The sequence below is a fragment of the Betta splendens genome, chromosome 7, assembly GCF_900634795.4.
Source record: "Betta splendens chromosome 7, fBetSpl5.4, whole genome shotgun sequence".
Taxonomy (NCBI): domain Eukaryota; kingdom Metazoa; phylum Chordata; class Actinopteri; order Anabantiformes; family Osphronemidae; genus Betta; species Betta splendens.
Window position 1 is genome coordinate 8931604 of NC_040887.2, and position 13840 is coordinate 8945443.

Here is a 13840-nt window from a genome sequence, read left to right on the forward strand (position 1 = left end):
AACTGTGTAAAAATACCTTAATAATGACAACACTGCTTGAGCTCCCATCACCACAGAAAGGACCGCTGTGTACTTGCGGTCGACCACTTTTCCTCATTAGCTGAGTGAGTTACAGCAGCGTGTGATGGTAAAACTTCAGCAAGAATTTACACAACATTCCATTCGTTGTTGCTTATATATTTGTCGTCCAAATATATAAACTGATAGTTTCTGAAAAAGTATGAAAGATTAGAAAAGGTCTATTTGCTCATGATTGTTGTTGACCCTCAGGCTTCTGTTTGCCTTCAGTAGCTGTTAGCGTCCTGGCATTTTTTAACCAGTTGATTATGCTCATTATGAACAAACATGTTTTCATTTGCTTCCTCTGCAACTTCCAGACTAGGATCTATGTTGTGCATTAAGACCAACCCATTTGTGGTTACAAGGACATCTAGTGGTACCTTTCCTTGTGTTCAAGTGACAGAATGGGACTTCAGCATAGAACAAATGGGGTTTATTCCACAATATAAACCTGTAACATCTTCAGCAACCTACGGACTTCCAACATCATCCTGTACCTGATTACGCGCTGTGGATGTACATGTCTGCTACATTTCTAGTCCACAGCTGCAACTCATCTGTTTAGCTTTCTGTACATCACACCATGTCTACGCATTAGCACAACTCCGCAAAAACCAAACCATTTAAGTCAATTCAGACAAAATTATTGCTCAGATAAATAAACCTATTCTACAAAAAAGGGAACTGTTATATTTAGATGCATGTGCTAAAAGCCGGATTGCAAAGAAAAAAAATTGGGAGGGGGGTAATGATTAAATCTTGACATTTGTCCCCTTAGCTCTGGTATAACATGCAAAGAGGTTCCAGAGAAGAGAATAATAACCCGTGAATAACCCTCTTAGTCTCATGTCATGTGATAAGACTTCTTTGCACCGATGTAATAGAATCCCATGCAGCACAACTTACATCCTGTGATTTTTTTTCCATTTAGACAACCACAACATCTCATAAGAACGAAAGAAATATATATATATGTATAATATACATATATATAATATGTAAAAATACAAAAAAACCCAAACAAAAACTAAACATTATAGTTCTGGACAACAATTCAAAGAGGAGATAGCACCGTTGTTACAAAAGGGTCGGACAGACAGGAGGGAGGTGTGAGGGGTAGAAAGGTCAGTGACACATCCAGACTGCTGGCTCCAATAACGGGCTAACGACGGGTAGGTCTCCTCAGCCATCCTTCAAAAAAATCCTCCGCTTTATTCATTTCCTCATGTGTTCGTCATTGAGCGTACACCTGATACAAATGTAGTCCTCCTTCTCTGCCATCTCAGGCGTGACGCCAACGCAGACTTGGTGAAACCACTGGTTACAGCTGCCGTCACACTGGACCCAGTCCACCTGCAGGTAAACACGCTGTGGTTTAACCCTCTCACACAGTTACCGGCATATTATGAATGGATGAGCATCCTAGCTACGCCACTACTAAACAACACATCTTATTGCTAACATGACACCTATGGCAGGTAAGAAAAATCATTTAATTTACCATAAAAATCATATGTAGGATTTGTTATAATCTATTGTCTCCTCTTAGGTTTTGCTCACCTCGTCTCCTTCTGGCTGTTGACACCGCTCTGCTGGACACACGGCCATTTCCTCGTCAGACTCATCCGACTGGGAGAAGTCGGAGCGTGGAGAGGGTGATGTTGATGTCGGCCTGCGTTGCACATTCTTTTTATTCATCTTCTGCCTTTTGTGGGAGTGTTTTCTGTTTTTCACCCTGCACTCCGCATCTAAACCTTCTGTCTCCATGTGCCGTTTAGATTTTTTTTCAGAGGTGGTGACGCTATCCTGAAAAACAGTGACAAATTAGACCTGATATGGTACGATGTTTGTTTTACACAGTCCTTGCCGTGAGTTTGTACCTGATCCGCTGGCAGACTGTTTCCCTGAGTAAATTGCATTTGTTTGTCACAGTCTGTGTTTGCGTTCCAGCTGCTGGTTCTGTCCAGTAAACTAATGTACAGGTTCTGGACGTCTGGCAGTGACACCTGCAGCAAAAGCCCTTCCACTATCAATTCTTCCAACTCCAGACTTAGGCCTGTGGCAGAAAAATAACAAGAATATGAATAATAATAATCAATTAATGACCATGACATGAAGTTTCCATATCCTTTTAGTCACTGACCCTGCAGCGGGATGCATCTCCGCTCTGTGTAGAACACAGTCTGAGTGTGGCCGTTACTGTTCCACTCTGAAGTCAAACAAGGAGCCTGTACAACAACACAAGTCGAAAACATTAGCAAACAAATCCTTTTCAGTTATTGTCTAAAAAAGTAATAAAAACAAGGAGTGACCTGAGTGTGGTTGTGAGGGTCGTGACTGCTTGATACACAGCAGGTGAGGATGGGAGGCGTTCTCGGTCTCTCTTCCAGTTCTGGGAGGTTACAGGATTGTGAAACCTGCTGAGCCTGCTGCTGCCAGTTAATTGTCCTCTCAACCAGATAGTGCAGAGCGTCGCCCTCCGGTAGGCGCACGCCTATGTGTTGGAGGGACGTTAGCAGAGAAAGAGCTTTGTTCAAGGGGGGTTTTTCTGACCGGTTACACTGCGGACAGAGCCACGGCCGCGTTTCGCAGGAGTCCGAGAGGTCCTTAACGCACACACTGTGGAAGGCATCTCTGCAGAGTTCACACTGCAGCATGGCCCCCATGGGCGGCTTCTGACAGACACACACTTTTAGGTCCATGCAGTCTGCTGTGGGAAGGAGCTTTGACTCGTTTGCTGCCCTGAGATTAGAGAAAGCCTCCATCTCCCTCATCCGCAGCTCCTCCAGAGTTGCCATCTGAATGAATCATATAAAATACAGTCAGTGAAGTAATAAACACAGCCTTATCCTTTACATCATCACCTATAGTCAAGGTATAATTGACTATAATATAATATAATACTGACTGCAGAGGTAGAATCCTTGGTCTCAGAAAGTGCTTTTTCCACATCACTGAGTGTGTTGAGGGTTGTTTTCTTCTTGTTACTTTTAGCGGACTCTTTCCATTTCTTGGCTTTTCTCTTTGGAGACCCAACATTTCCAACTTCACATCTTGGACACAGGACCTGTGATGAACAAAATCAACTACTCAATTAAAAAGCCGTTCATACATATCATTTTGAAATATTTCTACTTTACTGGAGTATTTCCATTTTCTTCTATTTTATTTGTCTTCATTACATTCCAATGCAATGATTAAACTAGTTACTTTTTAGTCCCTAGTATAGTCTAGACTTTGATCTCTTTGTTCTACTGTATTTGATAAAATATTTGCAAAATAGAATGTAAATAAATTCACATTGAAATTATAGGATTCAAAACCTTATGTGAGAGCTGGTAAAAGTGTCTTTCATCATCATCCCTGCCTGATGCAACATTTAGATGATAAACAATAATTAACTATAATAAGACTTTAATGTTGGTACTTGCAATGCCAGGTCAATTATTTAACGAAACACTCAGAACTGACAAATAACCCATGAATGCAAACACTTGACTGGTTGTGTGACATACTTTATTAATGAGATATGAGAGTTTACCTCCAGTAAAGTTAGGGTTGAGTCTTTCTGAAGGAAGGTTGCAGCTGCAGATTCTTTCCACTGTTGCGCTTGTACCATTAAGGACTCCAGTTTGTCTAAAGGCTCCAGATGCACTTGAATGGCCTGGCCTCGTAGCACCATGTCAGAGAGGCTGTCCACCATGGGCACGCAGCCACTGGCCTGAAATGAGCAGATTATTGCAGTAATACAATCACAAATTATCCTTAAAAAGGAATATTGTGCTTTAATGCACGTCTCTCCCCTAATGAAATGCCAAAGAAACAGTGTCCTAACCTGGAGTTCCTCTGCTTCCTGAAGCCACTCTCTGGCCTTTCTGATGGTGTCTTTTAGGAGCAGGCAGTTTGGGAGGTACGTGGGGATGCCAGACGCCTTCTCAGCAACAGCACAAAGAGCCTCTATGGAGTGTGGTGGTCTGTGGGCAAGAAAAATACAAATATTGTAATGAACACATTCCGTCCGTCACCCCCACTTTAAAGAGCCACAGCAAAACTGGTCATGACACCTTCAGACATTCTCTCAGAAATCATTATTCCATCGAACAGTGAAATGCTGAAAGTATCCTGTATTGGGTGTAGTTTTAAAGGTTAGAGCTTACATATACTTTTTTTCCTGGAACATAACTAAAGTCAAGTACCAAACATTTTGGATTAAACAGTAAAAATGCATTCATAAACAATAATATTAATACTAAGAAAAAAATAAAGCTACAGTACTGAGCATGATGAACAAACACAACTTTGGGAAACTGCAGAAATGCCATCCCTGACTGACAATTAGTCTTTTTTTTCTGACCATGTAAAAAAAGAGATGCACATTCGTGACAGCCATGCCATTAAAAGCCTCTGAGAAGCACTTGTGACAGTTAATACTGAACAGCACTGAGTACCAATGGAATGAGGGCAGAACTAAACATGATGCTCACTTTTTGTTGGTCTTGTTGATATTCTAGCAGCAGCATTTTGCTCTAGCTGTAAGTAAAATGAAGCAAAATCAGAAGCACTGATGTAATATTACAGTATTCAGTTACAATCAGTGCAAATACCTGAACAAAACACTACGACTAATAAAACAAAACTATGTTTATAAAAAGGCTTGTTTTTGGATCAGAGACTTAACAGTGATGTGTCACATCACAAAGTTTAGTTGTCGATGTTTTGATGTTTGTCCACCCTGTCTTAGGTTCTACAACCATCTTGGATCAGTCAGTGCTGCCCTTACCTGGCTTTAAGAAGACTAGACGCTTTGTCCTCCCAGTGCTCAGAGACGGTGAGCATCTCCTGGAGGTGTGCCATAGCCTTTTCCACCGACGGATGAGGTGACAGCCCGACTCCCTGGTCGATGAGCCTCCTCATTGTCTCCAGACTCAGGGTGGCCGGCTGAGCGCTGGCCTGCTGCACAGCCTCCAGCCAGCGGGCCTGTTCCAGCCTCACTCTGAGACGAGGCAGCTCAGGCAGCTCCACGTCAAAGTCGAAGCTGACATCCAATAGACTTTCAATCTCCATGACGCTGGGAACTTTATCTGCCAAGACCTTGTCACTGTGTTGCTGGAAGTCTTCAATGCGATTCAAGAGTTCCTAAGGACACACATGAACTAAATAATTATACCTGGATCACGGACTCCAGATAGAGTATCTGTGCCAAAGAGATTAGGTTACTATTATGCATTTTTCCTGACTTATCAGATGTACAATGATGTGTTTACAGAGTCACAGATGACAGCATAATGCCCCGGTAAAGTGGTGTAACTGCACACAGGGTCTTTTTGTTTGTGCAGCTTATAATAAAAATCATGTCAGGGTAGTGTGGTAACATTACAGGATGTGTTTCTCCTCCTTAGCCTACCTTCAACAAAGGAGCCTGAGGGAGACTACAGGAAAGGTTGTACAGCTGCCTGACGAATGATCTGAGCTCCTCCACAGTCAACTGGCTCCGTGACTTCTCGCTCCCACACCGAAACCTATGTCAAGGGCACAGATGTCCAGTTAATGGAAAGCGCATTATACTGTTTTCTTAGGCAGATGCCAGACTCATCTACACAAGTGTGTTGAGCTAAGTCTACCTGGTCTGCCTCTTGCCATTCAACAGCTGCTGGGCCACTGACGAGCACTTCTCCGCATCCTGTGTGACCAAACGTAGGCGTCGCAGCAGGTCATTGTCGGGGAACAGCTTGGTCTCTGAGTCAGCCAGAAGGGTGCGAAAGACTGGTAGGCCTGTAAAAAGAACACCTGCGTTGTTACACAAAGATGGACACACAAAACTCACACTTTAAATACGTAACCTGAAACATCACTAAGCAACAAGTGTCTAGTTTTTTTCATCATTTCAGGTGATTAAACCATTTAGATTAGCTTAATAGATTTAGCTTCATGTATCTTTTCTACTAATCTAGTTTTCTATATTTAAGTAGGTTATTAAAATCAATTTCAAGAAATTTCAAAAGAAACAACACTACACTTAATTACTTGTTAAATGAATTACAAACTTTAAGAGAATTCATGAAGGCCACTACTACAGGAGGTAGTACACACCCCTAAGCCTTTTAATTACCCAGAGCCTGCAGAGTCTATCATCTTACACATGTAAACATGTTAAAACACTGGTTTAGTGCCCTGTTCTTCCCTCCTTACCCTTTTTCTTTTCCAGTTTAGCCTCTAGAGTCTCTGTCACACTAGAGGCCCAGTCATCATACAGCTCAGCTCGCTGCTTCACAGCATTCATCATAGGGTATAGGTCTTCCAGTGTGTATCTATAACTGCAGGAAGCAACATAGAAAAGTGTGAACTAAACAGTGGGTGCACACACAAGATCTTATTTTTGGCGAATATTACATTAAACAAGAATTAACTGTGTGAATCATTACATTCATACATTGTGGTCTAATCTCTGTGCACAGAGCCTGTTGACCTTAAATGAGCTCCACAGGTTCTTACTTCAGTGTGTAGTTGATGAGGGGGCAGGAGCACAGATCACTGATGTGGTGCAGACAAACCAGCGTTCCTGGGCTACAGGGACAGGTGATGGCTGACAGGTAGCAGGTGGTCCGGCATGTAGCACACTGCCGCTCATCGTCCTGGAGGTGGTCGTATTTGGCCTCCTTGCAATGCACCACACCCTGAAAACAAGCGTAATAGAGGGAAATCCAACTTTAGAACAACACATTAGATTTGTTTTTAGGCTGAATATCTGCTAAACAAAGTGACCACAATGTAATCTAATATTAGGTCTGTACACAGCTGGACAACATGTGTTTAGTAAGCATTCAGAATAAAATATTTCGGAAGGAACAAATATATTTACTTTGCCATAAAGAAGAATCACAAAACACAACAACAGTGTATTATATTGTGAGCTGACATAAGATCATCTTACCATCTTCTTCACTTTCTCTCTTAGTTCCTGCTCTTCCCGGATCATGACAAGCATGTCTTTGTTAACAGCTGAGGCTAGGACGACATTAAGTGTGTCTGCTTTGGAGGCCATGTTGCACACCATCTCGTCATGGGAGAAGACATTGTACCGGTGCAGCATACGATAGTGGTCAACACACTGCCGGCCTAGTGGCATCTGGTAAAGGGGGTAGAAACAAAATTTGTACCGCTGTTCAATATTTTAATTTGCTTTAATGAAACATTTAATTATTGAAGATTAAAAGAGGTGACCCTTACCCAGTCCACAGTGCAGAAGTTTACTGCCTCAGCAAAGTTGAAGCCCTGATTGAAGCCACTGTGGTATGCTCTAGGAAAGGTTATGACAAACTCACCGGCACATTGGTTTGTCCTGTAAATCTAAGGACAGAAGACAACAGAGGAATCATGTCTCTGTTAGAAACATGGTTGCGTGTTCACTACAGTGTCATATATAAAGTGATGTGAGGGAGATCAGTGCCTATCAACGTATAACACATACTGGGACTCCATGGGCCATTAAGGTGTTGGGGTTCATGATGGTGACAAGCTGGTGTAAAAGGTCAGGCTGAGACTCAAACAGCTCTGGGGCCAATTTCTTCATCACTTCTTCCAGCTGCTCTGCAGCAAACCCAGGAGCTCCATACCAGGTTTTGGGCTCTCCCCTTGACAAAAGTAAATGAAATCCAAAGGTTTAATTTTACAAAGACAAAAGACCACAGTTTGGTCAAAAAGGAGCTTTAGTATCTGCAGAGGGGTTTATCAGTACCAGTGCAGGTAGTTGATGGAGTAGCTCCAATGATCCTCAATGTGCCAGCAAAATGAGGAGAAGCACATGCCAACATAAAGCCACGGCAGCGTCATCCCACAGATGTCAGCAGTCACATGTGTCAGTACCGAAGGCTTCATCATTGCCAGGTTGTTGAGATTCCAACCACATTTAAGATATTTCTGAAAGAGAGACAATTTAGACAACTTAGTCAGATACACATATATTCAAAACAAGATGTTATTGATAGATATTGAATATACAGATAGAGCTCTATATGTTTGAATGAATTTACCTCATCAGCTGGAGAAACCTTAAATTTTCCATTTGGAATGGGAAATCCACTTCCAAACTCCTTGGAGGCAATATCAGCTCCATATTCTACTGTGACATCCTCATCAATAGCGCCAACCAAACGCCAGAACTCCTTCTCCACCAGTTCTGTGGGTACCATCTGGACAACACATGATGTTAAAGAGCTATTTGTCAAAACACTCGCGCCATAAGTGACTGACGCATTTATTTGCAACCGTTTCGACTCACATGAACTGGCATGTTGAAGTAATCAGATTTGAAGGCATCAGCCATTTGCCCAAATGCTCGCAAGGTGTAGTCTCTGGCTGCTTGTTCGAATCCAAAGCCCTCATGAGGTTTGCTACATTCCTGTGAGAAAGATGAAAGTAACCACTGAAGCACTGTATTTTATTTAATTTTAGGCAGTCATACATCAGCCTTCACAGATATTTGTTCCATCTTTTCTTTGGGGTCACCTGAGCCAGACACTTGGGACATCTCCAGTCTCCTTTGGGGACATCGTTTAGAGCAGGGATCAGGCAGAAAGTGTGATAGCTGTCGTCACAGCCGTCACACAGCAACAGGCGGTCTTCATCTCCCCCACTGCCACAGACCAGACACACCACCAGATCCACCTGTGGAACACAAAGAAATTTCTTATTAACCTGTAACCTGAACAAAATAGATCATAACATTATATTATTGTAATAATAATGTATATGTGAACTAAAGACTCCTTAAGTTCAATTCTATTTTTAAGTGTACGTTATTTTATTTAAAATAAAAGTATTTTTCTACTCACTGGACTCGGGGGTAGTGGAGGGATGGTTTTCTTGTAGCGTGACTTAAATTTTTCGCTGTCAGCGATAATTTCTCTACTTTCAACTGGCTCCTGTTTGACTGGAATGGGAATCTCTTTTTCTGCATGACAACAGGAAATATTACTAACACCATCACTAAGCACAGGACCTCTGTCAGCGTTACTGTACATACTGTTGAGTCTGACCTGGTTCTGGCTTGGCAACAAAAGAACCCATCCTCCGCCTCAGGTTTGGCTTGTTCTCACCAGCTTCACCTGGTTCAGTCTTCACACAGACAGCCTAGAGAAAAGGATGTGAAACTGCTATTATTGAAAACTACTAAAAGCTGATGATGTATGCCTGGAGAGAGGAAACAAAGGTAATCATGTGTGGCAATATGCAACAATGCTCACCTCACACTTCATGCGTTTGGCTCTGCGGGCACCAGGGCTAGGGTCAGCCGTCGGGGCGGGCTGCCTCTGAGCCTGCTCCTGCAGCTTATGATCCTTGGTGTCATTGCTGTCCATGCTTTCTGTGCTGTCAGCCGGCTGATTTGGCTTCTGAACACACTGAGGGAAATAATTTGACTGTTAAAAACAGAAATCAATACCTCAAAAGAATGTTGTGTACTTTCCGGAAAATAACTGTATGTAATGCAGTGTTTTTAACGGAAAGTTTTGTTAACATGATTTTATGACACAAAAACACAACAGGTGAAGATTTGTGAGTCTAAGTATGTTGCAGCTTATATTTAATGTGATGTATTTAAAAGCCAATTATTTAATTTACCAGCAATAACAAAATTCCATGAGCAAGTCTACATACTGTAATAACTAACTAACAGAAGTATCAGTATTTAACATTTAACAGGATAGATTCAACCTAAACAGCCATAAGATAACATTAGTCAATAGAAGGCTATAGTTAGTTACACTTTGTCACCGAAACAAAGAGAACAGAGCAACATGTCAATCACAGGAGGAGAGACTTGAGCTCAGTGTGTGAGCGGTGTGTAGGTGAACATCAAAGTGCCTAGAATTGTTTTGAAACTAGCAGGTTAATCAGTTACAGTAGTACTTTAGAAAAGCAGAAAACAGAAACCCTACAACAATACTGGAACTAATGAATATTAACTGACTGCTGTCACAAAGAACAAAAAAAAAAAGTACTTTCATATTTGGCCCAAGACATACAACTCGCAAACAGCACACCAGTAAGCAAAGATAAGGTGGTGCAGAAGATGGCGTAAAGCCCAGTCAATGATAAACAGACATTTTGTTAATTGTGGCCAAGGGGCTTTTTAACCATGAGATGAACATACCTTTTCAAGTTCGGGATCAGCCTCCAATTGCATCAGTTTGGAAGCTGGATCTGGGGCCTAAGGCAAGAGAGAGCTTTGGGTAATTAAACAATTTAAAGTGACCTGGTCAAGAGGTCACCCAATACCAGTCTAATGACACTGAAGCTCTCTTGTACAGCATTATAAATATTTGCGCAAAGGCCATTTAAGCATACAACACCAGTGGCCAGATGATATTATGTATATATGTATATAACACAATTATATGTCTTAAGAATTCAACTTTGATTGTATTCATTTATACTGATACAATAGTGTTTGATAGTCTTTGTTTACAACTAAGACACCACTTGCTGTATATGTGACAGTATCTCTGTTTTTACATGAACTATAATAACCAGGTTAATAATAGAACCCACATATGCATGAAGTAAGAAAGTAATCGAATGTCTCCTCTGAGGACAAATCTACTTGGAAAAATCTCCTACAGTGATTCGAAAAACCAGGTTTCCCCTTTACATAACGGTTAGGAAACCAGACTGCTCCAGAATGTTGTCTGTTTCTTGGTTACATAAAGTAAGAGCATGTAAACGCACTGTAACACATTGTATTCATGTATGCATGTCTATTCAACGCACCAACAGGTTTGCTCCACTCTGAAACAGATTGTAGGGATAGAGGATTCTCTCATAATGCCCTCGCAGGTGCGAGCCGACAGCTTTGCCAGGAGCGAAGCCCATATGTAGTGCAATCCTGGTCCATCGCCTGTCCCGACAGACAATGTCAAATCCACCTTCATCTGCCACCAGCTGAAATCACCACAGACACAAAGAGTGAAATGACAGACACTTTGCATATATTCATAGTATAATGTATAGGATGCTCTATGTACAGATTATATATGATGTATCTATATATATCTAATGTGCAGTTAATTCGTGTATAAACCTTATTTAGCGTGTAAAGATCCAAAATCTTTCTCTCCACATGAGGAATCTTGAGGGTACATCCCTGCAAGTCCCAAAATTTGGCAATCTGGTCCAAGAAGTTGAGCTTCACTCTGGTCTGTGCCTGAAAAAGTGTGAGCAACAATAGCAGTCAGTTACAAATAAATAGAAATATAGGAATTCAAAGCATTAAAGGAAAAATTACTTTTATTACAAACATTTTCAAATTGTAGTGTTAAATTGCTGCATTTTTTATTAATTAGTTAATATTTGGATTTGACTAAATACACTTTGAAATTTGTATGCTTTATTTTCTGCATTAAATTATTATAAAGCATTAATAACACGTTAGCTGTTTCATGATCATAATTCTCAATGTAGCCTTTGTAGCACTAGTCTTCACATTACAAAGGTCAACACAACAGAAAAATGCATAGATAATCACTGATATAATCTCACTACACTCACCTCCAGCTCGTTGAGCCTCTGGATCCGGGGAACAAAGTGAAGTCTGTCCACATCACAAGCAAATGGAGGCTGCCAGCCCTAATATCAACAAATCAAACATTAGAGCAGTAGCTACACGTAACCTGACATCTACATGTACAGTACTGTGTGTAGTGGACAGTCTGCAGTGTCTTCATTCCCACTTCGCTGACTGATATAAGATGACTGAAGGTTTATTCCAACAACAGACCTTTCAAAGACTGGAACTAAATTTAGTGATTTTTTTATTTGCCACAGTGACTTAACTAAACTCAAGTTTGGCAGATAAAACATGAAACTAAAATGGTTGTTGCATATTTAACCATTGTTGGACCTGAGTTAGGCAAACAAAAAAGACCGTGGTCCCAGTTGCTGAAAGAATGAAACAAGTGATCTTTTCCAACTTAAGGCTTCCAACATCAGAAAACATTTGTCAACAACAAAATCAGCCAAGATTATGAAATGAAAACACGCTATGACACAAGCTGGGATCTGAACTCTTCTTTTAGGTCAGTAGCCAACATCCTATAGAGTGGCACGTAAAATGGCCAGATGGAAGACTCACTCACCAGCCCAGCTTACCACAAAGCCAACATGGAGGACAACACCCTTCAACGCAGACACACACACCAACAGCACCTCGTCGTATCAAGAAACTGGAATCCACTCCAATAACACTTCAACTTGTGTAATAACGCATCAAAAGTACAACTTATCCTATTTAACAACAACGTCGCCGTTTAGCAACCCATTGTCACACCATGACGTAGATTTTTTTTAAAACTTCCAATTAAAATGAATATTATTGACACAAAGTGTTGCTGTTGACACAAACACGCAGCGTCTCGTGGCCTATTCTTTAAAAACTACCGCCTGACTAAGAAGTGACGGCTCACACACACTGAAACACACTGACCAACTGCGTGATGATGCCTTCTAACCAACAGCTCGCAATTAACAGCGGCTCTGCTAGGACACGATGGCGAACCAAAACCAAGAAGAAGCATTATAACGCCTTTGTATGGATTATGACCATATAATGACCATCACCACCCTCTTCGACGGAGCGGAATGGCTTCCGCATAGCCACCTATGTCAAAGCCGAGAGCTAAATGATGACAGGTTGCGCTGCTAGCTAGCGCCGCTTAGCCTGTTAGCTCAGCGGCTCAATGGTCGGAGCAGCGAGGCTTCGCTGGCACGAGCCGCGGCCGTATTCCGCTTTAAACACACCGACGCGTTCCCACTGCGAGTGTACGAGCTCAACGTCCGCCGAACAGCGCGGCGTAAATAAACCCGAGGCGAGGGCTCGCTGGCCGTGCAGCACAAAGACTGAGCATAGCCGTGCATCCGCCATGTTAACAGTCCCTTTAAATCCCAGGTCCATCTGCGCCCGTCGGAACGAACCCAGCATCCGCGTCGTCGAACGGCGTTTTTCGCCGTGAATCGCACTCACCGGTGGCGGGCGGACTTTGCAGATGCCAGTTTTCTCGGCGATGGGACGGATCTTGTTGATGAAGCTGTAGGGATCTTGAAATTCCTCCCAGCTCGGCTCGAAGACCGGGCACTCCGGAGGAGGCTTGAACTCGTCCGGCCGCGGCTCGCTCATCGTCTCTCGCCGACCCGCTGCTCGCTCGGACAGGAGAGGTCACTACTTTCCGATAGCCCGAAGTGCCGCCGCGTCGAGTGCGCGTGTGTTTTTTCTTCCTACGATCCCCGTGCGTTCACCGTGAGACTCGGTGGCTTTCAGTCGACATCAACACGAGAGGAGGCAGCACACGCACACTCACACACAAACTCGCTCACACACACACACACACGCATACGCACACACGCAGGCTACACATACACACACTCACACACACATCCACGCACAGTGAGGAGAATGTTCCAAGGCAGTGAGCACGTCCGCTCAAAAAACTAGATACCACCCAGCTCTTGTTCATGCCCGTGTTTTCTCAAACTGCACACAGCTTGGAATTGAAGCCACGTCCTATTAACTAACTTCATATAAGTATGATTTCATTCCGTTGTTCTGGTGTAAGTAATAGGTAGTTAATGTTTTATTTGACCATATTTACTACATAGAGGGAATTAATGACGTTATTGTTTTGTTAGACCTTATTTACTACATATAGATGCTGTCATATTTATATTTTTATCTTGTGTTCATACTGCAGACTGTCAGGTGAATTATTAATCATGTGTAGAGCACAAAGCA

At 42.2% G+C, this 13840-nt stretch overlaps 1 protein-coding gene across 1 annotated transcript; it reads right to left on the minus strand.

Annotated features, from left to right (window-relative positions):
• Nucleotides 1–478: 478 nt before the first annotated feature.
• On the minus strand, nt 479–13394 carry kdm5bb (lysine (K)-specific demethylase 5Bb). The gene is made up of 28 exons (XM_029156143.3): nt 13076–13394; nt 11605–11682; nt 11138–11260; nt 10828–10998; nt 10211–10267; nt 9303–9458; nt 9096–9189; nt 8892–9010; nt 8566–8724; nt 8339–8458; nt 8091–8249; nt 7796–7977; nt 7529–7691; nt 7288–7407; nt 6992–7186; nt 6553–6734; nt 6250–6374; nt 5682–5832; nt 5465–5579; nt 4841–5196; nt 3896–4034; nt 3602–3781; nt 2969–3127; nt 2373–2858; nt 2204–2288; nt 1941–2116; nt 1621–1866; nt 479–1413 (listed from the first exon to the last, which is right to left on the minus strand). Exons 1-28 carry the CDS (start codon nt 13226–13228, stop codon nt 1276–1278), a joined length of 4587 nt encoding a protein of 1528 aa, XP_029011976.1. The 5' UTR covers nt 13229–13394; the 3' UTR covers nt 479–1275.
• Nucleotides 13395–13840: the final 446 nt, after the last annotated feature.

Coding starts and splice junctions, on each gene's coding strand:
- kdm5bb (XM_029156143.3), bottom strand. CDS start 13,228: ATGAGCGAGCCGCGGCCGGACGAGTTCAAGCCTCCTCCGGAGTGCCCG. Junction 5,580..5,681: donor AATGGCAAGAGGCAGACCAG/GTAGACTTAGCT, acceptor CCCTTGACATAG/GTTTCGGTGTGGGAGCGAGA. Junction 1,414..1,620: donor AACAGCCAGAAGGAGACGAG/GTGAGCAAAACC, acceptor GTTTACCTGCAG/GTGGACTGGGTCCAGTGTGA.